Source organism: Megalops cyprinoides, chromosome 23, assembly GCF_013368585.1.
Source record: "Megalops cyprinoides isolate fMegCyp1 chromosome 23, fMegCyp1.pri, whole genome shotgun sequence".
Classification (NCBI taxonomy): Eukaryota; Metazoa; Chordata; class Actinopteri; order Elopiformes; family Megalopidae; genus Megalops; species Megalops cyprinoides.
This window is the reverse complement of record NC_050605.1, coordinates 1,350,063-1,377,827: the sequence shown is the minus strand read 5'-3', so window position 1 is coordinate 1,377,827 and position 27,765 is coordinate 1,350,063. Positions and strand designations below refer to the sequence as shown.

The window sequence follows — 27,765 nt, the reverse complement described above, 5'->3', positions numbered from 1 at the left end:
CCTGATCTGATTACATTTTTGAATTCTATAGAAAAAGTTAGCCCTAGTCACAGAGTTCCAAAGCTGTACATGCCATATCAAAGGACCTATGAATGTCAGAAGTTGGACCATATTTTCAAAACTATTAGAGATACAGACTTAATATTTGGGATTACTTCATAGGTTTGGTATAGGAGCACCTGTGAATTTTTTTCAGGGGAATCTGAGAGGGTGACCTGGGAAATTTTTCTCAAACTGGGTGATATTGAATGACTCTAGGTTAACTTCCTAATGAACTAATTATTTGGCCTTGGCCAACGAAGGCATCGCCTATGAAAATTCCAAGGCAAAATACTGCCAGCCAAGTTAAAATTAGAATTAAAGGCAAGGAATTGGATTCAATTATTAATGTATTTAAATATAAATGTTAAAACGCTACTGCTGAACACCTAAAACAACAGTGCTCACAATCACTGTTTGGTAATAGAGCTCTTATATTAATAGACAAGGATATGAACATAACCTTTAAAGGCTAAAAGTAAAAACAACTTCTTAAACAAATCAATGTCTTCATGCAGTGGTGTCAATTTCAACATGGAGAGAGATCACCCAGAGATCCACTATTTTACACAGTAACACCTTCATCCAATCACAGTGCTTGTAGAAGAGAATTAGAAAATGCATATTTGCAATACAACAATGAAAAATATTTATTAGTAGAAATCCCCTGAATCATGGAAGTCTCAAAGTATCTTGCCCTGCCCATGAAGCAGGATTAGAATGCTAACAGCATGCTACCTGGTTCGTTGAAATTACATAAACCCCTAGAAAGGAGTAAAATCTGATCCAATTTGTTGTCATATGGTGAGCTACAGTCTGTCCTTATGTCAGAGAAATGTGCAGTACCTCACTCTGTTTTGCACAGTGGCCCGAAAGGACCAATCTGTTCTGGCGCTAAATGACAGTGAACTCCTCTCATTTTTCACTGGTGATGAGGCATGTCTCCATTCAGCCTGTTTCAGGACAGCAGAAACTTCTCGGCACCCCCCTGGAAAACCCCGCACTGATCACCACAGCACACTGATGCAGGCAGTGGCATTTTGGTACTATTGGCATTATTGGCAGACTAATAGGTCACAGTTACATCTTGTGTGTATGATGATGAGAAACAAGGTTATGGTGATACAAGGTGAGTAAGGTATTGGGTTATAGGGGATATAAATTTAATTAGATATAGGGTTATAATGACATACGATTAGTGAAATATAGGGTTATGGTGATATAAGGTAAGATTTAAGGGCAAAGAAGCCAGATCTTATCTTCAACGTTACAATAGAAAGAATGTGACTTTAAATGAGAACCTGATTTGTTACAACAGCAACTATGTCACTTTTCTTGAGACTCATGTCCACTTAAATTAGTGGACATGAAATATACAGTAGATAGGTCTCCCTCCCTCTGTACCATCATCAGCCACATGAAACAAAAGGCACTTTACAAGCTCCAATGAGATGGGTCACTGATTTTGACTTGAGAAGAGGTGCTACACTGACACACTTCAGGACGTTCAAATTTGATCTGATGGGTGTTTGTCAGAGAGGCGAGGGGGTGACAGTGGGGAGCTCATCCACTTCGAATCCCCGCAGGCCACAAAAATGCCTGCTGCTCTTCGCTGCAGGGCGGTTGTTAACTGAGAAGCGTGCTGGCTGTGCTTGGACTAGCGTGACCCCCTCCAGGCTCTGAGCCTGGGTTGTTTTCATGGACAGGGGTGGAACAGGTTGAGGTTTTGCTGGTTCAATTCCCAATCCCCAGCTGGTTCAATTCCCCCGCTGGGGCACTGCTGTTGTACCCTTGGGCAAGGTACTTAACCTACAATTGTTTCAGTAAATATCCAGCTGGCAAACTGATAGCACGTAAAAACTGTAAACTATGTAAGTCGCTCTGGATAAGCATGTCTGCTAAATGACAATAATGTAATGCAATGTAATGGTTAGACAGCGTTATGGTGATATAAAGTGAGTGAGATAGAGGGTTATGGTGATATAAGGTTACTGAGATATAATGATATATTGTATGTTTGGCAAAATATAGGGTTATGCTGATCTCATTCATTATTGTTAAGTACTTCAGTGTGACATAAGATCACATTGCTCACATGGGAAATTGTTATGAAGCTTTTTGCATAATATTTGAGAATTTGATGTTTTATAATCATTTGAAACACTCTGCATGTGCTTATAACAACTGCCACCTTTTTCCACTGCTGTCTTGCTACTAGTGAACAAATTTGCTGCTGGCAGCAAAAATATCAAATTAAGATGGAACATTCAGTATCGGTGGTGAATAAATCAGCTGTGACAGTCATGCTGTTTCCACAGCATTTTCACCAGTTTAATGAGTTTTAAATCTATGTTAGAAGTTTATGTAATATATTCAAAAACAAGCAAACACTAAAACCCTGTCCTTTGCGATGCATCAATCCTGAAATATAATATATGTAGCCAGACCAAGCTCACTGCTCCTTATGTAATTTTTGCTTATTTTTGCATTTTCACTCTGTTATGCACATAATTTCATCTTTGTCCTTTTTGTATATTTTGTCAACACAAATGGAATTAGAATTTGCACAATTTTGACAGTGTGGAAAGAAAAGCAGTTAATGCCTGCCCTGACTGAAGTTATGACATGATTCTACCAAGTAAGTCTGCACTACAACAAACTGCCTCTGCTCAACCTCAGCTGCTTCAGTGAAAACTACAGAAAAGCAGCTCATTGAGCTCCCTTGAGTATATGTGCCTGCTAAGACAGCACGTACACTCTGAATAAGCATTCCCCTGCATCACATTTGGACTGCACTGTCTGGCACTGGCTGGGCCTACAGCCTCTGGGAAGGATAAGCAAATGACAGATAATGGCCGTGATGGTGCTTTGACTCAGCTGCTACTGAGCTGTGCTGTGGTGTGGGCACAGGGACCACTCACCCCCACCCACCAACTTGCCCGTCATTGACGTCAGACCATACAGCCGTTAGGCCCCAATGCAGCGCCATCCACTAATGGTGCGTTTCCACCAAGCAGTACAGTACAGTTTGGTTGGTTACGTAATGGTTTGGTACGGTAAACCCTGGTACGGCTTGTGTCTCCACTGCCAACGCAACACAGCAGAGACAGTTGATGAACTTTTGTGTAATTAGGGCTGTCAACGTTAACGCGTTAACACTCGTTCACGATTAATCTGGAAACTTTAACGCGTTAATGTTTTAACGCAAATTAATCATATTATCATTATTATCAGCACATCTGCGTTTGCCATGCCTTTCAGTAATTCAGCCAGGTAAATATCTGCGCTGGAATTACAGAAGGAAGTTGCGGTCAGACTTGATAATATGATTAATTTGCGTTAAAACATTAACGCGTTAAAGTTTCCAGATTAATCATGAACAAGCGTTAACGCGTTAACGTTGACAGCCCTTTGTATTCACGTTGTCGCACGGAAGTGACGACTCTCTGTAGACCAATCAACGGACGGCAGTGGGTGTAGCTCTATCCTTTACAAACCGTACCACCGTGCTTGGTACCCCAACAGAAGGGTACCAAAACCCAGTACAGTACGGTACGCTTATTTTGGTATGGTTCGCAACTTTTGATGATGGAAACACAAATAATTGCATACCGTACTGTACCGAACTGTACTGTACTGCTTGGTGGAAACGCACCATAACTGCTGACAACTATTGATCCAAGATCAGTTCACGCTAACCCTGACACCCAACCAAACCAATACAAATGATTTTGCCCTCTCACCATAATATACCCTCAGTACAGAATTATTCACAGGTAAGAAGGTGCCCAGTGTCCATGGTTATTTTCTTCCATTTGTGTTGGTATGTATAATATTTTCACACTGATCTTGGAGTCTGAGTTAATGTACGCACTTATCATTATTTATACATAAAAGTTACCCTCTGACATCATACATCCCTTCTGTGTCTGCCCTTTTTACAGTGGTGTGTGAGCACCAAACCTGTGCTGTCAAACCATTGTCTAAATTATTCTGAAACTGATCCAGGATCACTGCTTTGGGCAGTATCTCAGACAGCAGAAGATGCTGTGTCACGAATAGCAACTAATCAGCTTGTAGCCCATTTCACACCCTGGTAACCCCTCAGGTGGACATCTGTGAAACTGCACACCACGGAACACTGGCCAGGTGGACCTGGCCACCACCCAGCAACCCTAGAGTGGGCAGGGAGCCGGCAGACATTCAACACCAGCCTTCCAAACAACTGCCCAGTTGTAGAAGCTTGAAGGCGAAAGCAATTAACAGAGAGGATGTGTGCAGCTCTGGCCCTCAGAAGGGAAGGTGTGTGTGACATCTGCCAGGACTGCAGCATTAGCTGGGACAGGGCTGGCAACTGCTCAGCACCTGCTGCTCCACTGATGTAACAGGAAAGAAAAGGCAATGATGTAGCTAGGAACAGCTTCTGCCTCCAAACACTTATTCTGGATCAGTTGCCAGCTTTCACAGAGGGTTTCAGAATAGGATTAGGGGAGGGATAATCTGATCCTGGATCAGTTGCCGGGAATATAAAGTGCCCAAAGCAGAGCTGAGGGACAGACAAAGTGTAATTCTGTGTAACAGAGCAGGCAGCAGTAGAGTCATCAAAAAAAGTTTTTTTTTTTTTTTAATGAGCAGGGTTAAGACTGGGAGTAAGAAAGCTGATCCTGGATCAGCTGACAGAAGTACTCACAACAAAGGGACAGTCAATAAAGAGCAACATGTGTACCCAGTAGGGCGTTTGTTTGATTGAATGTGGTGCTTATGCCTATGGCATTCAGAAAGTGGCCCTTTAGAGGAACTTGTTGTGCCTGTAGGAGAATGACTACGGGTTGGTGCTGAGCTTGTGCTGTTCCTCAGCCAAGACCTAAGCAGTAACACACTGCAGAACACAACTGCTACGAACATACTGCAGAAAACACTCTGTGAACACACTGAAGAACACAACTGCTACAAACACAGTCCAGAACACAACCGCAGTGAATACACTGCAGAACACACACTCTGTGAACACACTGCTGAACACACACTCTGTGAACACACTGCAGAAAACACACTCTGTGAACACACTGCTGAACACACACTCTGTGAACACACTGTAGAACACACACTCTGTGAACATACTGCAGAAAACACAAGCTGTAAACACACTGCAGAACACCCACTCTGTGAACACACTGCAGAACACACACTCTGTGAACACACTGCAGAAAACACAAGCTGTAAACACACTGCAGAACACCCACTCTGTGAACACACTGCAGAACACACACTCTGGAAAAACACTGCAGAACATACAAGCTGTGAACACACTGCAGAACACACACTCTGGAAACACACTGCAGAACATACAAGCTGTGAACACACTGCAGAACACACACTCTGTGAACACATTGCAGAACACTAGGGGTGCAAGGAATGATCAGCGTAGTCGACTAAAATCGATGACCAAATTAGTTGCCAACGAATTTAATTGTCGATTGGTTGGTGACGTCATCACGTGTTTTTTTCGTGCTGACTCGGAATGCTCAGACATGTAGACTAAGCTACGTTGCTTCACTGGAGTGAACAATAGAGATGGCAACACCTTCACGATCAAAGACCTCAAATGTGTGGCAGCATTTCACTCTTAACCCTTTCGCATGTAACTTATTTTTTATGCTCTGTAGCGCGTGTGTTATGTTACATAGTTCTTATGTTTTCATTAGCATTATAAAGTTTCTCCTAGTTTTCAGTTAGCATTTGCTATATTTTTAATGTTAAATCGCTGTTTCCTCAAAGCTAAAATTAGCACAAATTTTTCCAATCTAGTTTTATAATTGTACCAGTTTTAGCAAACGCACTAAACCGCTAATCACACCGGTGTGACCGTATGGGCGAAAGGGTTAACTCTGCCAAGAAGGTTGTGAACGGCAACATTGACCTTGCCTGACCATGGGAGCACATCAGTTATGCTCAAGCATCTGAACAGGTGGCACGTTGGCTCTCTGGATGATGAAGACTCGTCTCGTTAAGTTAGTTAGCTAGCTAGCACAGCCAATGTTAATGTTAAAAGCCATGTTACTTCATGTTATGAGCTGTAACATTTTCTATTTGAAATACATTTTCTCTTGATCAATAAATTATCAATGACGTTGAACATACAGTGTAGCAAATAATAACTTATTATTCACAACGATCCTATTCACATTTCAAATGTGAACTTTAACTTTAACTTAATGTTAAACCAGAGCCCGTCTGCTATTTAGAAATTCTCTGCTTAAATGTTGCATCATTGTCATGGCGACGTTTATGGCTGGAGATAGTGTTGCTGCACAGTGCACGGAGTGCACAAGTTTAGAGAACACCGGAGAATTTGATACTTTATAAATCGCGAAATATTTCTACAACTCATGTCTATGCGTGCATGCCCAATGTAGGTTGCATTCGAATGAATTCGAATGAGTTACGGGTTTGTTGGATCTCCATGGATGGCTTTCTTCAAAGGAAGCAGACTTGTACTATCCAGCAAGCAACTGTCCTCACTGAATTAGTCCTAGTAACCATTCTAGTGATGTTACGTTCGCGACGGATCCGAGTCTTTTGAATGGGTCACCGGTATGAACGAAGGGATCCAAGCCGTACTTGAGAGCTGTTCTTTTTATCGTTGCGCCCAAATTTCACTGCCTGCTCTAAATACATTCAGTGTAGTATAGTGGATAAGGAGCAGGAGAGAAAGAGAGAAAGAGAGAGAGAGAGAATATTTTCCCTGAAGGGTACGTTCCAAAGCACAAATACACAAAGGAACGGAGCCATAAGATCCACCTCCCTTCAAGCTAAATTTAAAAGCCGATAGATAAATAAGAGCCATTGAGTAATTGTGAAATTCATAATCCGAATAGTCGATTATTCGTTTTAATAATCAATAGATTATTCGACTATCAAAATAGTTGTTAGTTGCAGCACTACAGAACACACACTCTGTGAACACACTGCTGTACACACATGCTGTGGACACACTGCTCTAGATGCCTGTGGTACTGTGCACTTAACCAAAGCATGCACATAACAAGGGTTGAGAACCGAAACTCGGTTCCAAAATAGAACCGAATCCAAAATGCCAAGTACCGGGTACCCGTAAAAAAAATTGAATTTCGGTTCTGCTTATTGGTTCCTAAACGAGATAACTCTTTATTATTGCAAACAAATGCTACATATCTGCAAGGATGTACGTAGCTATCTGCCAGGACCTGTGTATATGTGACTACGTCACACATCAAAGCAGAGGTGGAAAACCTCGGCTTCAAAGAGTAAAAGACCTACCATGTATTTGTTCTAGCCATTCACGAAACAAGGTGATTTCACTAATTAGCTCCTCTACCTGGCTGAAGAGTTGTGCTAATTAAATTCAGCTGGTGTAGTGCATGGGTGGAACAAATACGTGGCAGGACTTTTACTTTCTGAAGCTGGGGTTTTCCACCTCTGCATCAAAGCAACAGCGGGTCCATTTGTTTAGATACGAGCTAGCATGCATGGCTAACATCACAACAGTTGTGAAAGATGGACCGCGGTAAATGGTCAAAAGTGTGGCTTCACTTTAGAAAAGAAAATGACAACAAGGCTAAGTGCAATGCATGTGGGAAGCTAATTAGCTGCAAGTCAGGTTGCACATCACATCTGACCATTTAAGACATGGCATCGATCTGAAAGACTGTACCGTGTTTCATGCCTTGCAGTCTCCGAGCCCGAGTGTGTCATCTGCCCCCTCAAGTAGCACCTCACTAGAACCTCCAGTAGAGCCAGGGACAGCTAGCTGCGACACACCATTCTCGTTGGCAATAAAAGGAAAGCTGACCAAAGAAAAAACTGAGGAGTGTCACAGAGCGGTAATAACATTTTTGGTGAAAGGGCTACATCCATTCTCAGCTGTCAAATCTCCATCATTTAGGTAGGCATGGTTAAAAAAAAAAGTTTGTTGAAAAAAAGTTTGATGATGATAGGGTACTTGTACAGTAACAGTTACTGTTATGTTGAATCTGTATTTGCAAGGAGATGACCAACACCCTAAATCCTAAGTAAAATATAGGACAAATAAAGATGCATGTGTTTGTCACCAGAACACTAAAATAGTCTCTCCAAAACAACTAGCAGTTAGTGTAATTAACTGCTCTAGATTGATCTTTATCTATTATTTAAGTTTTTTTAATGCACATGTCTGTGGATCATACATTTTTATTGTATGTATTTAGTAAATACTAGTAAATAGTAAATACTGTTTAGTTTGTGAATGTTCAGTTAACGCTTAAAAGGCTTATCTAAACATCTGACTTCTTTTTTTTTACCATTGTGGAATTGAAACGGGGAATCGATAAGAAACAGAATCGATAAGCACAATCGGAATCAGAATCAATAAAATTCAAATGATACCCCACCCTACACATAACTGAACCCAATCAGTGGCATTAAAATGGGACCAGTTGCATACTGTGCAATAAAGTGGAATATGCATTATCCAAAATGCATTTGGTGAGAGTCTATTGAAAATAGTCTTACCCATTTGCTTTCTAGATTCATTTAATCAGGATGAATTACACAGACTGAACTGTATGATCCATCTGTAGAGCTGCACACAGTGCAAGTCATGTCTAACTCATGGGTGCAGTGGCAGCACCCCTCCCGAACTTGCAGTCTGACCACCCTGAGGTCCTGAAGCTCAGGAAATCAACACCTGGGTCATTTTATGGAAAAGCCATACTGATTCAACATGATGCACATATAGGACACAGTTACCTGAAGCTCATGTATAATGTCAGCTGTGTCTGAGTAAAGGCTCTGAGTGGATCTGAACCAATGTGGCCACCTGTCTCTCATACAGAATCAATCCATGCCTTTAACCAGTCTCTTCACTCCACTTCTAGGAGCTGCAGGAATACTTTAATACTTTAATGAGGCAGACTGCACTAAGTCTTTGAAAGAGCCAGTTCTTCACACCACAGTCATTTGGTGCTTCAAAACAAACTTCTTAGTGTGTTAAATGAATTGTGCAAACTGCAAATATAGAAAAAAACACAGCCCAAATCATCAAGCTTGAAAATGCAACATTGCAGTTATAAAATAATTATGACATCAAACATTGCTGGTGCTCGTTTACTGTGCTCAGTTAATGCCACACCATAAGGGACCGTTACATAGATTAAAGTAACAGCAGACATCTCAAGACATATTCACTGATATTCCACACCATGGAGAACACTATATGAGGACAAACTCAGGAAAAAGTAGTACATGTTACCAGCCACAATGTCTATGGGAAAATATCACCAGTTTCATATAGCTATCTATGGATGCATATATTACGCACTAAATTGTAAATATATATGTCCAAATACATATTAATGAATAAAACTGCATTTATGAAAATGACTCATTTTGTAACATTCATTTTTTATTTTGAATTACATAATATTAGAATGTTCTTTGTAATCAGTATTTTGAATGGGTCTGTGTCATACTGCCTAATACTCTATACAAAACCAGATTATAGGGAATAGAACAGGCCTTAGATGCAGTACTGGAATAAAGTGAACATGAGCAAACAGATGAACAGACAGACAATCATGCTCTACAAGCTTGCTATCAGAATGACCACTGAACAAGCAAACAGACCTGCAGTATAAACAAACAGACCATACAATTTTGAAGTTAACAGTGGAGCGCACTGAAGGTAGAGCAGACACACAAAATCATGTCCCAAGGGAACCCAAGCAGTGTGACAGCTCCCAGTGATATGGCTACAGGGCCATGAAGGCCCACGTTGGATATTTCCTGCACCATTGTTCTGAGAAATGAGTGATGCGTGTTCTTTCAACATTACACTGCTGGGATGTTATCTGCACATAGACAGGGACAGCTGTTCAGCCACCAGCTCATAGTGAGGATAAATTTAGCCACTGAGCATGGATCAGTTAAAATTTTTTTCACGTAATGGCCAAGGTAAGAATGAGAGCTGGTTTGGCTGATCCAGGATTAGCTGTTCGTGCCATCACTCACCTGGGGCGTGTTGGCAAACACAGGCCCCATCCATCAGATCTACCGCGGCACGGTTACACCAATACCACACACATCAGCAACACCCAGAAACAGGGGTCACATTCCAGTTTGCAGTCTCCCTGCATGGCAAGAATGGCTGGGGAAACTACACACTAACCTAGCCATTCCTGCCATGCAGGGTGACTGCAAACTGGACCTCCATGACAGCAAAAATGGGAGAGATGTAGTCATTTATCTGCAGTAATCCATCCAGTTTACGGAATCCATCCTCAGATTAGAACTCACCCTGATCTTTCTCACAAAAGGGAAAAACAAAGGTTTCACCAGATCTTTCTTTACTTTACAGTTTTTAGTATCACGTTTTTAGTCATTTGTCATTATTCCCTGTGTATTATTTGCCTTTTCATTTGCAAAAGAAACAAGGAGAAATACACTCCCAATAGTTTGAACAGGCCCTATTGTGGTCAGTCCTGAATTTTCCAGAAGTGTAATCTCCTTCCGCTATGGTAGTAACAGCATGTGTTTTTCATTTATTGTACAGCACAGCTGAAGTTCAGCTGGTTTGGCTCAAGTGTTTACACATTTCGTTCCTGTTGACCTCTCTGCACTGGCCACTTGTAAAAGCCTGTAACCCTTTCAAAATGCTGGTGCTAACCAGGGGAAACTATCATCAGACTTGATATGCCTGGCCACACCTCGCTGCTCAGAGACCTCACAATACCAGGACATGCCCCTCCCCCTGCAAGGTCACACCTCCATCTTCTTTGAGCTCCATCTGGCAGCCAGCACAACAGAGCCACTGACTACCATCTACCGAAGGCCGAATATCCATCCCCAATGTACTGAATCTCCCCTCTCTACTGTATCTCCCTGTCTACTTTGTTTACTGTATCTGTGGTATCTCCCCTATCTATTATATCTACTGTATCTCTCCTGTCTACTTTGTCTACTGTATCTACTATATCTCCTGTATCTCCTCTGACTAATGCATTTACCAAATGCATCGTCTGTATCTCCCCTTTGTACTACCTTGCCTTTTTATACAGTAATTCATGCACATTGTTATATCTATGTTTTATTAATTGGCATTAGTTGTTGTTGAAATCATACATGATTGCAGCCCTTTCAAGTTAGCACTGGTTATTTCAGCACTGTGCTAGATTGTTGTTTAGATGTTTAGATGTCTTTGGAACTTTATTACATGTACTTATGTACCTTTGCTTTGTTAGCTGCCCAGGAAACAAGCATCTGCTGTAGCGAAAGAAGTCACCCCACCCGGCCTCGAACCCAGGTCTACGGGGTACCAAACGTGCGACTTTGACCGCGACACCAAAGAGCCAGGCTCGTTGGTATGGCAGTCAGAGCGCATACTCATCCGTGGTGACGGCACTCCATCACACTGCCCTCCCCTTCGAGAAGCGCGCCCATGCGCTTCACGCACCATGGCATCCCTCACGCATTCTCTTGCCATACTTCTCCCATCCCAGGGTGCCCCACTCATCAGTGCTTCACCCATCTCTGGGGTCCCTCACACCATGCTTCACCCATCTCTGGGGTCCCTCACACACCGGGGTCAACTGAACCTGGGAGTCCTTCATACGGCTCACACACCAGGCACGCCTCCGATGGCCTCGCGGCAAGCCATCCCACTCCTAACACCATTTGTAGCGAAGGGCGAGAGAAGTCACCCCACCCGGCCTCGAACCCAGGTCTACGGGGTACCAAACATGCGACTTTGACTGTGACGCCAAAGAGCCAGGCTCGTTGGTATGGCAGTCAGAGCGCATACTCAACCGTGGTGACGGCACTCCGTCACACTGCCCTCCCCTTCAGGAAGCGCGCCCATGCGCTTTACGCACCATGGCATCCCTCACGCATTCTCTTGCCATACTTCTCCCATCCCAGGATGCCCCACTCACCAGTGCTTCACCCATCTCTAGGGTCCCTCACACTGTGCTTCACCCATCTCTGGGGTCCCTCACACACTGGGGTCAACCAAACCTGGGGGTCCCTCATACGGCTCACACACCGGGCACGCCTCCGATGGCCTTGCGGCAAGCCATCCCACCGCTGCCACCAAATGTAAAGGAGTGTGCCCGAGCGGAGAGGTGGTAAAGACTGAAGGAGGGACAACTGCAGACAAAAGTTTCCAATTTGAAAACTTTTTATTTTACTTTAGGCTACCGGCAGGGTTATAAGCATGCATACACTAAAGACAAACAAACAAAACACTTTGGCAAAAAGGGAAAAGAACACTGAGACAATACCCATATTCTACTAGGCCCTATTACAAAGGTCCCATGGCATGACCTCTCACTTCAGAGACATCTCCTCGTCTGAGCTACACAGCAACCATATAAAACCCCAGTGTCATCCATTGCACAGACATAAATCAATTAACCACTACACCCAATATTTCAGTGATCAAAGCACGTAGGCAAAACACCTTACTTACAGACAATCAGGTCTTTATTTTATCAATGCCCTTTGACACTTCTTTAACGATTAAAATAAATTTGCACGGAGCACCCCTGCACCAATGAGCGCTTCCTTATCGGAGCGCGAAAAGAGCACAGAAAAAGCTTCCCCGTCCTGCACCCCAGTTTGCTCGCTCACACCCACAAGACAACAGGAGTACAGGAACCACCAGTAAGTAGATACATACATTTAGAAACAGCATAAATAACAGCCAACTAGCAAGTGTTCTGATTTTAAATGTGCGCACTAAAAGAACTCTTACATAGCCGCTTTAAATAAATTGCGATTCTAAATTACAATGTACCGTGTTTTGCGTCTTTCCTTGATTCTGTTACATTACAACTTTTAATTGTTATCTCAGACTCTAGCTAAACCCCAGACCTACCAGCAAACACATTAACATCATACAAACCGATGGTAAAGCATTATTTGTGGTTTCATCATGTCATTGTTCATGCGGAGGCGGAAAAGCCGCCGATCCCAGTGACGGACGCGCTGCGCTCCGTCACATCTGCCAAGAGAAGAAATGTAACTGAAAAATAAATCCTGTAATTTAAAGAGGGTGGTTTCTGAAAAATGTAAGAAGTACTCTCCAGTTTACTGGTCTTTCCAGGTTTTAATTATCAGCTAAATCAGCAAGTTTTGAGGTATTGGTGGTTCAAAGGTAGTGTGCCTTAAGTTAAGAACTGCAAACCTATATGCAGCCACACTTAAAGAAGGCTGCAGATACATTCGGGGAGAAAGAAACTTTAACATCCACTTCCAATAGTCAGTTCCAATTGTGTCAAGTGTCAACCAAAGACTAGGATGCTACTCTGAGAGACTTATGGATAATTTGTTCATTTCCAACTTAACTCCATTTAATATAACAAACTAACCCTGATGCTACTCTGAGAGATTTACGGATATTTTTTTCATTTCCAACTTAACTCTGTTTTCATAACAAACTGAAATAGCCCTGAAATAGCCTGCATGCTTTCATCAACATGCCAAGCAAAACATTATACAATAACTCCCCCCAAAGTACCTTTTGATGCATGGCAACATGAAGATGACACATTGTTTTGAAGAACTGTTGCCTTTGAATTTACAGATTTGGCAATTGCTTCACAGCCCATGATAGCAAGATACATGTTACATCATCTTCCTGGGAGAGTTTCCACTGTACAAGTTGCCTTAATTTTCTTTATAATGGAAATTTAATTTTCCTACAGGGGAAATTGTTGGATTCAGCTTTTTGTGAATTCTTAACCATAAGGACGCATGCTACAAATGAATTTCTTCCTTGTGTTACCTCCTTATAATTATATTCTTTCATGAAGACTTCAGAGTTCCAGAAGCTTCTATGTAGTTCCAGAGGCTTTCTGTCAGGGCTCCCGCCCCCTAGCTGTTGTGTTTTTGTTTGTCCCTGTCCATGTGCTTTTGTTTTCCTTGTGTTCTAGCCCTGCTCCGCTCTCCACCCTGTCTCCACCCACGTGATTGTCTCCACCTGCCTGCCTGCACACCTGCTTCCCATCACCTCATCAGCCCAGCCCTATATCTACCCTGCTTGTCTCTGACTTGTTTGCCAGATTGTTTCAGTCTGTCTTGGTCCTGCCTGTGTTTCCCCTGTTTGGATTTTCTAGTTTTTGCCTTGCCTGTTCCTTGACATCATCTTTGCCTGCCCTTCTGTCCTGATTGCCTAATCTGCCTGCCTGGTATTTTGACCCTGCCTGTTTTTTTGACCCTGCCTGTTTTGGACTGCCTGTTTGTTTGACGATTCTGTTAATAAACGCCTGGAATTAGAGCACTCGTGGTCCACGTCTGAGTCCGTGCCTGAGCCCTGACACTTTCAACGTCCAAAAGTAGTGTTGGTGTACATTTGTTTTTGCTGGGTTTTATTTCAAACATAAATGTAACGTTCCTGTTTTGTGAAAGAACATAATTTTATCTGTAGACAATATTGCATTGCTCTGTATGATTGTTTTTTTTTAACATTTCTGTAGCATAAAAACAGCAAACTCACTCCATTTTCATTAAAAAGATGTTAACTCTGACTAACTATGGTTAATAGCAAGATAATGATTTTTAGTTTTACAGAGCTATATAAATGAAGGTTCAGAAGCCTTTTCGTTATATGTCTGTTAAGCCCCTTTCTCACACGCACTGGACGCCAGAACATATCCGGCCCTTACCCTGAGGAGCTGTATGTGAAGCTCCCTAGTACAAAGTCCGGCTCATGTTGGAGTGAGCCCATGTGTGAATAGAGCAGGTAACATTCCAGAGAATCCACCGCGAGCGAGTGGGCGTGTTGATGACGTATCTATCATGCGACTGGCGCGAGACCGGAAGAATACAAACATCTGCCTCGTACTCTTTTCTGCATGCCTGTATATTGCATTCCACTGGGTGTTTTCAAGTCAAGTCCTTTCGAGGCTAGGCAAGACTCCTTCCTAGCATTCGGAGAACAGTCTAGCGAGTGTGCAGGTGTGCGTCATTGAAAAGGTTCCGCCTTCAATGGGCCTTTTTCACGTAAACATGGTGGACCTTCCAGTCTGAGCCAACAGGGGGTATCTTTACTTCCGGTTAGCCATCTTCCCTATTACTGGCGAATCGGGGCGGGGGGGGTGCTAAGGAATTAAAGTATAAATTTGGCTACGATTCTGAAGTTCTGTCTACAACTGAGACTACCTCTTAATTAATGTGCATGGACTTTACAAACGTTTATATTATTATGATTTTACGTCACGTAGCAAGTTTTATATTATCACATTTAATGCAGCTAGCTAGCTAGCTCGGTACAACTTGGACATCAGCGGTCCTGAAGTTCCCTTTAACCCACTAGGTAGCCAGCTAGCGGCTGACTAGTGCCGACAGTTTCGCCAGGACCTCCCGCGACGGGGTCCACACTCTCAACTCTTCCTCCTTTTGCAGCGCGCTCTCCACCTCCCCGACGCTCCAAGGCACGTCCTCGAGCTCGGCACACATTGGAAACTTTTGTCGTTTTATTTAGCGTTAGTACAAAAACAGCGGTGACTATGCAATATTCTACCTAGGACAGATGACCGCGTTGTTGGTAAGCTTACGCAACAAAGCTCTGTTTGAACTAACCATGACGTGACTTGGTCAGTGTCAAAGTAAATGATTACATACGAACGTGTGTCATTGAAAACTGCTGTGCAACATGCCTTAACAGTGAATGCATTCATGAAATTATGGTACCTTGTTATTGAAATAAACGTTCATTTCTCAGTCCTCCCAACTGAACCATTTCATCAGATAGACACACAGAGAGGGCCGGTAAAAAAAAAAAAAAAAAAACTTAGTGGATTTTTTGACAGTCCATCGGCCCACCGAGATTTGTCCCGGTATGCCCGATGGCCAGTACACCACTGGCAAGAGAATGGATTCAAGCCATGAAGAGCTGTTTAATTTCTGTGATGACACCGGTGTTTGTAGCATGCACTTTCGCAGCGACGACCTGTTTACAACAACTACTAGTCTAAACAGAATTAAAAAGATGCGGTGCCTTGTATTTTTCCATGGGTCTTTGACAGAACCCCAGCCAGGATGTCAAGTTTATGACAGATCGACAAAGACTGGGGTTTGATGTTCGTCGAGTCAAACCTTGCTGTGGTCGAGAAAACGTTGATGTTGCTAGCGTTGCTAGCCAAAGCATCTCCTTCAACAGACCGATGCAAATAATAATTTACTCAGCGCTCTTGCTCCTTTTGCCCCTTAACAATGTTACCTTCACTTTTGTTTGTTGGTGTGGCTCCTCGTTCTTTTTAAGTGACCTGTAGCACCGTGCTCGTATTACGACATTACCGTCTACTACGTCGGACACTATACCTAAAAGAACATGCACGTAAGAAACATGAATGAATATCAAACTATCATTTCATTACACAGCTTTATTGATGTGTATTTACAAGCTGCTAGGTGGCTTGATGTAACGTTAGCCATCTCTCCGTAGCTAGCTGACATTATCTTCATAATTAAAGATAAACTGATTATGGAACAGTTTATATCCACGATCCAGTTTGGATCGTTTTGTTTTGCAATATATATCCACTGTTTCAGCAACCTTTGAGAGCCGGAAGTTTAGCAGATATGCCAAAGATCTGGAGAAAATGAGAGAGAAACAGACATCTTCATTGAAGCTAGCCATTGTTGACCGGAAGTAACTTTACCGCCTGTTGCTTTCCAAATACATGCTGTTTTGAGTTCAGTGATCATTAAAAAGATCGTTAGCTATAGCAATACTGCCAAAACTTGTCTCTTACGATGATTAATAACGTTGGTTAGTAGATTGGTTAGTAGTTGGTTAGATTAGTAGCTAGCTAAGCTGTAGCTAAGTAATAGTGATAGGTATAGTGAGATAGGTGAACTGGTGACCTAACATTACATAGCGAACAACAAAAACTTACCTTCTTGTTATAATAAATGTATAATTAATAATAAATTATGTGTACCGGTAGCACCATTTGGATGGCTACGTCTGACTACCCAAAAGTACAATAGCTATATTCGCCTTCTCCTTCTCCGTGCCACATTATGTACCCGTACCACCGAAAGGTAAAACATTGAAAAGAAAAAACCTGAAAATACTTAAACTCCATTTAAGTGGCGTCTAACTGGAAAATACCACGAGGAAATCTGGACATTTCTAAACTCGCAATGATTTCAAGCGACAATGTAACATGCTACAAATGTAATTATTAATGGTCGAATACTGTGTACTACACTGAAAAAATACCATGTAGTACACAGTATATACTTGTGTAGTACACAGTACGCAGTAGGCGGTTTCGAATACAGCCACTGCGATTTCTGCAGCGTACTTTTTGCGTCATGTCCTGCCTCCTGCATGCATTTTAATTAATACTCAATGGAAAAAGCATATTTCTGGTTCTTGGTGTCCATTTGAACACCACCCCTTTACGGATGAATGTTTATAGTTGTTTTCATTCGAAGTTTCACTCCAATGAGGCCGAGTTCAAACGCCTCGAAAAGGTGTTTAATATAAGGGTTGGGTGGGAAGGATTTTTCTGAGCAACAAGTCAAGTCAATATTCTGACTCTTAACAAAACTGCAGAATATTCGGGCTTCTTTACAGGCAAAACAAAAGAGTAACTGTAGACCTCAATCACGTCAGTGAGGTGAGTACCTGAAATATACCTGTGTTCGCTGCCATGCAGCCATAAAAGTACATTCTCTCAATATGTGTCAATATGAGCATTTCTTCTCAGTATTAGTTATGCTAATGAACACCTTTTGCATTCATATCAGTTAAACTCTCCTGACGTAAATGTGTTGTGCTCTCATTGCTGGTCATATGTTTTCATAAAAATCTGTTTCAGGCCCCTGTGATCAGGGAAACTTGACTTTATGTACGGTCCGCGTTTCCAGTTAAATAAATCACCCAAGTTAGGCATTGCATAAGTTAATTTCAGTAATACACCTGAGTTCCGAGAAACTGCGACAGGTAACGAAGTTTGTGGTGTAGTCTATATCCTGTTATTTAGAAGGACAAACCTTGCGATAAGCCGCTGTATAGTGCCGCAAAAGGCATCGGTGTGTACCGTATGATTGTAAAAGTCCCTTAGACTCCTTCTAAAGTGATAATTACTCCCTGATTGACTTAAGATCCACACACTTCCTCGGTGGACTGCACTGAAAAAAAAACCCGAAAGACTTGTGCATAACTTACCACTGGCATTCTTTCCACAAATGAGATGCTGGTACGGCTGCAACAGACCCCAGATCTCAGAATCGTTGTTGATAGCCTGCTCCAAAGATTCCGTGGTGAACTTCGGTATCCCGTTGTCTTTTTCAACGGCGGCGCTACGAAGCACGCGGGAGAACACCTCACGGAAAAGGCTTTCCATGCATGCGGTCAAGTAGATAGCTGCGTGCTCGTGCACCCTCACCGCCACCCTGCTATCCACCATCCACCTGAAGAACTTCCCCACTGAGAAAATGAGTCCGCACCGGGCCGACTTGCCGCGGCTGAACTTATCCTCGGTGCTCATGTTGTACAGTGACAGTGCACTAAGTGCCGCCGCGATGCAGTTGACAGAGAGGGTCCATGACAGTACTACCTTGATGGCACTTTGGATCTCATACTTGGTACACTTAGCGTAGCGCAGGCTCAGGCGCTGCGCCTCCTTAGCGATCCGCACCAGCGCGCGGCTGACTAGTGCCGACAGTTTCGCCACGATCTCCCGCGATGGGGTCCACACTCTCAACTCTTCCTCCTTTTGTAGCGCGCTCTCCACCTCCCCGACGCTCCAAGGCACGTCCTCGAGCTCGGGCAGCTTGGCACACTGGCCGGAGCACTCCAGGATCTCGGTGTCTTCGGCCAGTACGGTGTTGACCGTATCCAAGCTGTTGTGTCGACTGTGCATGGAGTCAGTCAGATGCCAGCAATTCCCTCCATGCGCATACGGCAGATGCGCCTCAGAGCAGCACAATGACAAGCTGGACGATCTGAAGGAGTCCGCAGCTCCACCATAACCGGAATCAAGTGTTAAATCCTCCAGGGTCCTGACAACCGTCTTACCTCTTTTTGCCATAACTGCACCTCATACTGTATGCGTACTTGAAAATAAACGCCACAAACCGCTTCACTTCCCAGGCACACCGCCTTTTCCTCTTCCTGCAGCGATGAGAGATGAGTATTTTATGTCATAAAACTCGATTCCCTATTAGACACCGAAAAACGTATTTGTTGTCTGGCAGTTGTCTGGTTGTTTTTGCCAAAAATGTGTCATTCGACTGTTTTCATTCCCAACTTCGTACAATGACCTCAGCGCGCAGAATAACACACGACTGCATCATACGCTGCAAAGCAATTTACAAAAGGAGGAGGGACTATGCAGAGGAGGAGCTGGAGGAAACCAATCCGCTACCTTCCTAAGTCCGGAGTGACACAGTGAAATTGACAGCTCGAGGTTTTGAATTAAGATTGCGTTTAACTGTTGCAGCTCTATGCGGAAAACCGTCAACCGTAAAGGTGAAAAACAACAATCTCTCTGGTAGACGTCTTGGTTTTGACACTCATTCGACAAAAAAGAACGCTTGAGGACATGTTACGGATAATTCGCTCATAATCGGGAAAATTAAGTGTTCCATGCCAGTATTACGCTTTTAAACGAATTAAAAGAAGCTTGATTCCAAATTGGCAATGCTTTGAACACCCACGACACTATTCCTGTGTATTCGACTAAGTGATGCTCTCCAGTAACAGAAAATGACGCTGTATCAAATAAAATGGATTATCAGATAAAATTTGAAATGCTTCGTAAACGCACTGCTATAATTTAGTCATTATTGATGTTGTACTATAAAACACTAAAGACTTGTCTATTTTAGGACTTTATGGAATGAAGTCGAGATAGAATGCTATTCAGCCAGCTGTAAACATGTTCGTATTCGTAAGTGAAATCATACGCTCTCACTAAAACAAATCAAAACGTTGTAACGTTGAGTTTGTCAAGAACCTAGAAAAAACTGACGACCACACTGTGTGGTAAACTATCATAGTTTAATATTTACTGGGATATTACCACAATACAAGCTGGCAGAGACAGCCGCCTCTCCTGTCCCCGTTTTTGCTAATCACAAAACCTTCGTTTTATTCAATCTGTATCCTCCATGATCCGCCTTTCAGATTCACTCCGTAATGAAATGAGGCAGCAGACTGTCAGATCCAGTCCGTGGGAGAATCATTTCAGTAAGAAAAGTTGTCTCGGGTCGTGAAGTTTTCTTCTGCTTTCAAAGACAAAAAGCCAGCTCTCTATATGAGTCTTTATTGTTTTTAATTCTTGTAATCCCGGGAGCATTATGGAAATAACATTTGTAGTTTTAAAATAATCACACATATTGCACAGTGTGTAAAATGAAAAGCGCTGGAGTTGATGTACATTTTCTCAGTAAATAGCCCACAGCGAGTCTTGTGTGGGCAGTGCGGGTTTGGGCTTGGGTTTACCTACAGTAATGCTACAAAAATCACCAGTGCGTCCTAGCACAAGGCCTCTAATAGGACCCGTTTGAGTAATAATTCTAATACCCATAGTGAATAGTGAATCTATGGGCTGTGTGAGGCAGGTGTGGGGTAGATGTGGGCTGTTCGGGGAAGGTGTGGGTTACTGTTTCCTGCTGGGGCAGGTGTAGAGAAGCTGTGGGCTGGCGGGGGCGGGTGTGGGGTAGTTGTGGGCTGTTTGGGGCAGGTATGACAAATCAGAGTCGATATTACACAGGAGGACAACAGTCCTCTAAGCTTTTTTTTTTATTATTTAGAAAATAGCAAATGTCAGCACTGAGGATGGCGTATGCCAAAACATGTCCGTTAATCACATTTTATTTGTTATGATACATTTTTTAGAATGGAAATTGTCACAAAGCACTGAACCTATTGTATTTCCCAGAGGGAATCAAAAGCCAAAGATCCAGAGCTAACTGTGAAAAAACTGGAAAGGTATACAATTACCCTGCAAAAAGATGGTCAAGAGATTCCTCAAAGATGGTGAAAAGGTAAACAGTGGAACAGCGTGAGAAATGCCCATCTGTGTTTCCCCATTATTATTCTTTGGTCTCTGGGTGCAGGGGGTCTGAATTAAAATATCAAACCAATTGTCTTTCCATCACAAACCTACAAACTGTCTCCAAGGTCCAAGGCCTACTTCTAAGAGACAGAGTGCTTGTAGAACCTTTTGGTGCAGTTTTTATTTTGCAACTCAAAAAGTGAACACTTTTTGCTAGGGAGTAAGAATCGATTGTTTTGTTAGTTTTCAGGTACTATATTTCCCTTAACCATCTGTACTATGAGTACAGGTTTATCTTGTCTGGTCAAACTCTGGGTAAAGTGATTATAACACTTATCACAATTACTTATCACCATTGCCTAAGAGCACTACAAAGTGTGTTTTGTACAAGTGTTAATATGGGAACATTTAAAACATGTTCCATATCTAACTAGATTCTAGGTTAGTTTGTGTTGGCTGTTCTGGCCTAATTTGCCTTATAGAATAATACATTTCTTTGTTTGGTATTGTTTTACAAAAGAAGGGAAACCTTGCACATTTCTCAAGTACCAGTATATCCAAAATACATAAGTTTCATTAGGTAAAGCAGCAAGGTTATGTAGCAATATTGATATAGTTACATTTTATGGAAAATACTTTGCCCTAGATGCAAGCTAACCTGGTGTTCAAGTAATTTTCTTAGTTGGGGATTACAGATTTATGAAATGTAGCAATAACTAGGTATCCATATTTTCTAGCCAGATCACCATTTCTCAGTCCCAGCTAACATCAGAAAAAGATGTTATGTGTCACTGTCAGGAGTGGACAGAATGCTCAACCCCACCCCAACTGGATCGTTCCCCCCTTAGGGATCTGCCCGCCGCAAGGACACCAGGACAAGGTGAGTAGGAGCACAACGCTCTTTTTTTTGTAAAATAAAGTACACACAAAATTTCATTAAAAACATAGAGACACTGTTACATTTCCAACCCACGGCTGATTTCCTTCCCCCGCACTGCTACCAATTCCCTTCCTCCCCTCCCCGGACCCCGATGACCAGGTACGCAACCCCACACAACACAATATCCTTCTGCACTCGTTCCCCAATGCAAAACACTCCGTAGTCTGGCGCCCCTGCCGCCCAGGCACAGGGAGAGAGAGGACCATCCTTTCTCTGCTAGGGAGTGTCCTACCGCTGTGGGGGAGGCTCCACACGCGCACACCATGCAAGACAAACACAAGACAAAAACAGAATTAAGGGGGGGGCGTAGTTCGGCCCGTGCCACCATGCTGGGCCTCGCCTATGTCCCAGAATAAAAAAAACTAAAAAAATGAAGCCCTCTCTGTCACTCCTGTGGATGGGCTGGTGGCTCCAGTGGCAACCCACATGTTCTCCCTTGCTAGCACCTTGCGCCGGCTCTGCAGGATCACTCTGAGGGAGACAGTTCAACAGCCGGTCAGCCCTCTCCTTCCCACTCCATGCTGGGGACTCACACACACAGTTGCTGGTTCGCAGTGTCACCTCCCTCACAACTGGGGATCCACCTCCCCGGCACGCACTTTCATGGGGTGAGGGCTGTCTTCGGTCCAGGCTGCATCCTGGAACTGTTAGTTGCTTCCCTCTTCCCTCAGGGACTCGCCGCGTAAGCTCTTCTGGTCACTGCTTTTCCTTGTCGCACACCAACAACCTCTCATCCACACACGCCAAAAGGAAAAAAGGAAAAAGAAATTAACTAACCAGACAAACTTCAAAATCCACCCCTGGTCGCGACTCCCGGAGCTCAAACAAAATGCAAAAAGAAAATAACCAAACCGTAATTCCCATTCTAAAATCCCCCATGTACTCACCCTCCGTCAGCATCTCTGTTGTGCTGTTCCCACTCATCTGCCTAAATAGCCCTGGCATCCCCTTAACCAGATAGGCAGCAGGTGCAGAGCACGCACCATGCAGCAAACCCCATCAAAAATCTAATAATTCAGTCACTAAATTAGCCCTGCCGCACGCCCGATCCCTCTCGCCCTCCCAGGGAGTACAGCGCGACCAATTACCGCTGTCAGGAGAAACTCCTGACATCACCACTTCTGAAAACTTACTAACACACAATAGTGCCTCTTAGAGACATGGTTATAAACACAGTGACAACCACCCATCCCCACTCTCCTAATGCATCCTAGTGTAAGAGGAGCTGGGTTTATTGGTTATGGATGGAATGCATTATGTGTCCCTGTGGAGTGTCCATGGAACATTCATAGCAACTCTCATATTCCAGACCCAAACCAAGGTCATTGGGCCTCCAAGGACAGGGAAACTGAGCAGTCATCTGATGTAATCTGTCAGGAGTGTGGAATAAGAGAAAAACACTCACAGAGCAGGAACAGCAACAAGGATAAATATTCTCAGAAAGGGGGGGGGGGGTGGATGACTTGAGTAAAGCCTGAGTGTAGTGAAGGGCAAGAGCAGTCACCCCACCCAGCCTTTAACCCGGATCTGCGGGGTACCAAACCTGCAGCTTGACCACAATGCCAAAGAGCCAGCCTCAAGCTGCAGCTTTGGGACCCTGCAGACCTGGGTTCGAGGCCGGGTGGGGTGACTACTCTTGCCCTTCGCTACATATGGTGTCAGAGTGGCATGGCTTGCCGCAAGGCCATCAGAGGCGTGCCCAGTGTGTGAGCCGTATGAGGGACCCCCAGGTTAGGTTGACCCCAGTGTGAGGGACCCCAGAGATGGGTGAGTGAGTGGGGCACCCTGGGATGGGAGAAGTACAGTGGGGGAATGCACAAGGTACACCATGCGTGAAGTGCATGGGCGTGCTTCCCGAAGGAGAGGGCAATGTGACAGAGTGCCTTCACTATGGTTGAGTATGCGCTCTGACTACCCTACCAACAAGCCTGGCTCTTTGGCGTTGTGGTCAAGCTGCAGGTTTTGGACCCCGCAGACTCAGGTTCGAGGCTGAGTGGGGTGACTGCTCTCACCTTTTGCTACATATGGTGTCACAAATAGTGAAATGCATTTGCTATTCAGACTAGTTAAATGCTTAAGAACACCTGATAAATACTGATATGCACCTCACAACAAGCCTAGTTAAACACGTAAAAATTCTGATAAATAGTTTAATCGCACCTAAAGTATCTGCCCCTCACACACTTGTTAAATGCTTAAAACATCTGATTAATATTGATATGCACCTCATAGACTTGTTAAGTGCTTAAAACACCTGGTAAATGCTGAAATGCCCCTCATGGGTAGCTTCAAAGTATGTAGGAGATCCGTTTTTTGGCTCCCAGTAAGGCTCATTCTACATTATTAGTGAAAAACAAGTAGGTTTTACTACTGTCAAGTATTGCTTATGTAAATGATGGTGCTTGCAGTCCTGTTAAAGATAGTAAGTTAGCAGTACTGAAACAGAATGTCGTCTTTTTAAGTGATCTACAATACTACTAATTAGCTATTTACATGTGATGTTGTAAAACCCTAATTAAAAACAGGCAGCATTTCAACAACTTTATTTACGAGTTCTGGCAGAGTACATAAGTTTAAAAGTATAGTAATTAAGTTTTATTGAAATGTACAGCTATTTTCAAACCTGAAAGAACAGGTCATTTACCTGCTTCAGCTGTAAGGCACATATCAGGCTTCTTGTAGAGGAAGAAATGTATGAAATAATTGTCATCATTACTTGAATTACTATATATCTAGCCATAAATATTCATAGCTATATCTATATACAGTGGATATGAAAAGTCTACACACCCTTATGAAATGTTTTTGAAATGTAATTTTGAAAATGTTTTTGAAATGTACAAACAGAAATAACAACAATGTAAATGTCAGACTCTTTCCATCTGTAATGTGATATTCCAACAAAAAAAATCCAGAGAAAAAAACAAATACTTAATTATTAGGAACATTTTAAATAAAAACTATAATACCCTGATTGCATAAGTCTGCACACCCTGTCCAACTAATATTTTGTGGAAGCACCTTTTGCATTTATTATAGCAGCAAGTCTTTGTGAATAAGTCTCTAGTAACTTTGCACATCTAGACTTTGGAATTTTCTTCTTTGCAAAAAAAAGTCCCTTCAAATTGCAAGGGGATCTCCTGTGTACAGCTCTCTTTATGTCATTCCACAGGTTTTTGATGGGATTGAGGTCTGGGCTCTGACTGGGCCATTCCAAGACTTTGATTTTCCTTTTCTGAAGCCATGCTTTGGTCGACTTTGATGTGTGCTTTGGGTCATTGTCATGTTGGGATGTGAACTTCCTCTTCATCTTCAGCTTTCTGACAGAGGCCAGCAGGTTTAGTGCCAAAATATCTTGATATTTGGAGTTATTCATTATCCCATCTATCTTGACAAGAGCCCCTGACCCAGCTGAAGAGAAGCAGCCCCAAAGCATGATGCTACCACCGCCATGCTTCAAAGTCGGTTCCTTGGATGATGAGCTTTATTGGCTTTGCGCCAAACATATCTTTTACAATTTAGACTGAAAAGTTCAACCTTTGTTTCATCAGACAATAGCACATTTTCCCACATGGTTTGGGGTGACTGAATGAATCCTTTGGCATAATTTAGGCAGGCTTGGATGTTCCTTTTTGTAAGAAGTTTCCGTTTTGCCAGCCCAGACATGTGCAGAATATGAGAGATGGTGGTCACATGCAAGGAGTGACCGGTACCTGCCAGAAAATCCTGTGTTGCTGTTGACCTCTTGGTAGTCTCCCTGATAAGTTTCCTCCTTGTCCTCTCATCAACTTTGGAGGGTTGTCCTGATCTTTGCAATGTCTCTGTGGTGCCACATTTTCTCCACTTATTGATGATGGTTTTGACAGTGCTCCATGGTACATCCAGTGCCTTCGATATTCCTTTATATCCCTCTCCTGATTGGTACTTTTCAACAATTCGATCTCGCAGTTTTTTTGGCAACTCTTTTCGGACCATGGCTCTCCCAGTAGGATGCAACCCCAAACAAATCCTACTTTAATCTGAGTTTAATCAGAATTACTTTCATTGATGGCAGGTGTATGCTACTACTGGTGTGCAGACTTATGCAGATTTTTTTATTTAAAATGTTCCTAATAATTAACTGTTTGTTTTTTTTCTCTGCATTTTTGTTTGTTGGAAGATCACATTACAGATGGAAAAAGTCATTTACATTGTTGTCATTTCTGTCTTGGGTATGCAGACTTTTTATATCCACTGTATGTATGTCATCTCCAGTGTGCGAAATACCTGGTGGCAATCAGGGGGTTCTCCCTACCCATACTGGCCAACATTTAGGTTTCAAAATACAGGAGGTTTTTTCAGGGGGGGGTGTTGTGGATAGTAAATAAGTAAATAAATAATTGTATGGTAGGATATTCTATGACTTAGCAACTTGGAAAAAAATGTGCTTAGTGCCTAACGGAATAAATGTCATTGTTTTATTCACTTAAGTCTTGTCACTGCATCATTGGATGAAGAATGTGCTTTATTTTATGAAAACCTGTGCAAGTCTTTTGACCACAACTTTTGAATCATTGCAATGAAAAACAAATACATTATTTTGTGTTTATTTTTCAAACAAAGTAGGAAATGATGCCCTATGTTGGAGACAATGCAGAAATTTGCTGTGATTTCAAAACCAGATTACTCGACAACGCTTTGTATCACACTAGTATCATTGGAAAGGGAAAGTTCTGTTGTTTATTTTGATATGCGGTATGTTGTGAAGCGATAGGGACTTTGTGACTTATTCAACCGAGAAGCAGGAGTGTGAAAATGGGTGAAGAAATTTAGTAAAGATATTACTTTGCAGAAGTGTGATCTGTATTCGTAATGTGATGACTTTGGTATGTACAAATATGTGACAGGCATTATTACAAAGCTCTGGTTCTGCTCTCTCCTGTGATAGCTATGCATTCCACATCTATGCAATGATGAGTTCATGAGTAATTTAAACAAGAGTAATGGGTGTGGAGATGGACGCCGAGCTGTATGCAGATTGTAACTATGATTAAATTTGATGTAAATTAAAAATTATTTTTCTAGTCAACACTTCGTCACATAGACAAGCAACTATCAGTAGTGATGAATACTTCGTGAGCAATTCAACCGAGAAGAAGGGATGTGAATTTGGACACAGGCTGTGTCTGTCGGGCTTTAAGGGTTAAAAGACATTTTTAGTGACTTCCGGTGACATCATGATGGGAGTAGCAGCTTGATTCTCTTGCTGCGGGAAGAAACCCCTAAAAACTAGCCAAATCACTATTTAATTCTAAATAATTAATACAAATTGCTTAAAACAAAAACTGCAATGTCCACTCTAAAAAAGGTGCAGAAAAGAAAGGCAAAGTGACCAAAAAAGATGATAAACCAGACCAAACGGACACGTCTTCACACACAGGCGAAACAGGCGCTGAAGAAAACATGGCGGCAGTGCTTACAGAACTGCGCAACCTATGGAAGGAACACATGGAGGCCTCTCAAGACACGAAGGCTACCTTATCCAGGGTAGAATCCACCCTTAGTGATGTGCTTGTTGCGATTGTTGAACAGAGAAGCCGTTTTCGCATATGAACTCCGGACAATGTCCGGTGAATCAGGTCCGGACATTATCCGGAATTGCCCTTTCACACATGTAGCACACAAGAGGAGATTGTCCGTGTCAGACGTGTTCTCACCTATTGGAAATATTCTGTTTGGTTTAGGTGAGGGGCGGTGCCTGGGTAGAGCGTGCAG

General features: G+C 42.8%; 1 protein-coding gene and 1 long non-coding RNA gene across 5 annotated transcripts in view; one reads left to right on the top strand and one right to left on the bottom strand.

Annotated features, from left to right (window-relative positions):
- Positions 1–19,341, bottom strand: part of LOC118770393 (ankyrin repeat and BTB/POZ domain-containing protein BTBD11-A-like) — a 178,857-nt gene extending 159,516 nt beyond the window's left edge. For all 3 annotated transcript variants that reach the window (XM_036518038.1, XM_036518035.1, XM_036518036.1), the window contains exon 1: positions 18,236–19,341. In XM_036518038.1, coding sequence (XP_036373931.1) covers positions 18,236–19,100 — 865 coding nt within the window. In that variant the 5' untranslated portion in view covers positions 19,101–19,341. The remainder of the gene's footprint in view (positions 1–18,235) is intronic.
- Positions 17,454–27,765, top strand: part of LOC118770394 — a 28,180-nt gene continuing 17,868 nt past the window's right edge. Inside the window, exons 1-2 of one of the 2 annotated variants that reach the window (XR_005004555.1) lie at positions 17,454–17,684; positions 21,809–21,951. This is a non-coding gene — a long non-coding RNA (uncharacterized LOC118770394). Of the gene's footprint in view, positions 17,685–20,967; positions 21,061–21,808; positions 21,952–27,765 lie in introns of those variants that run through there. The other variant, XR_005004556.1, reaches the window with a different exon arrangement.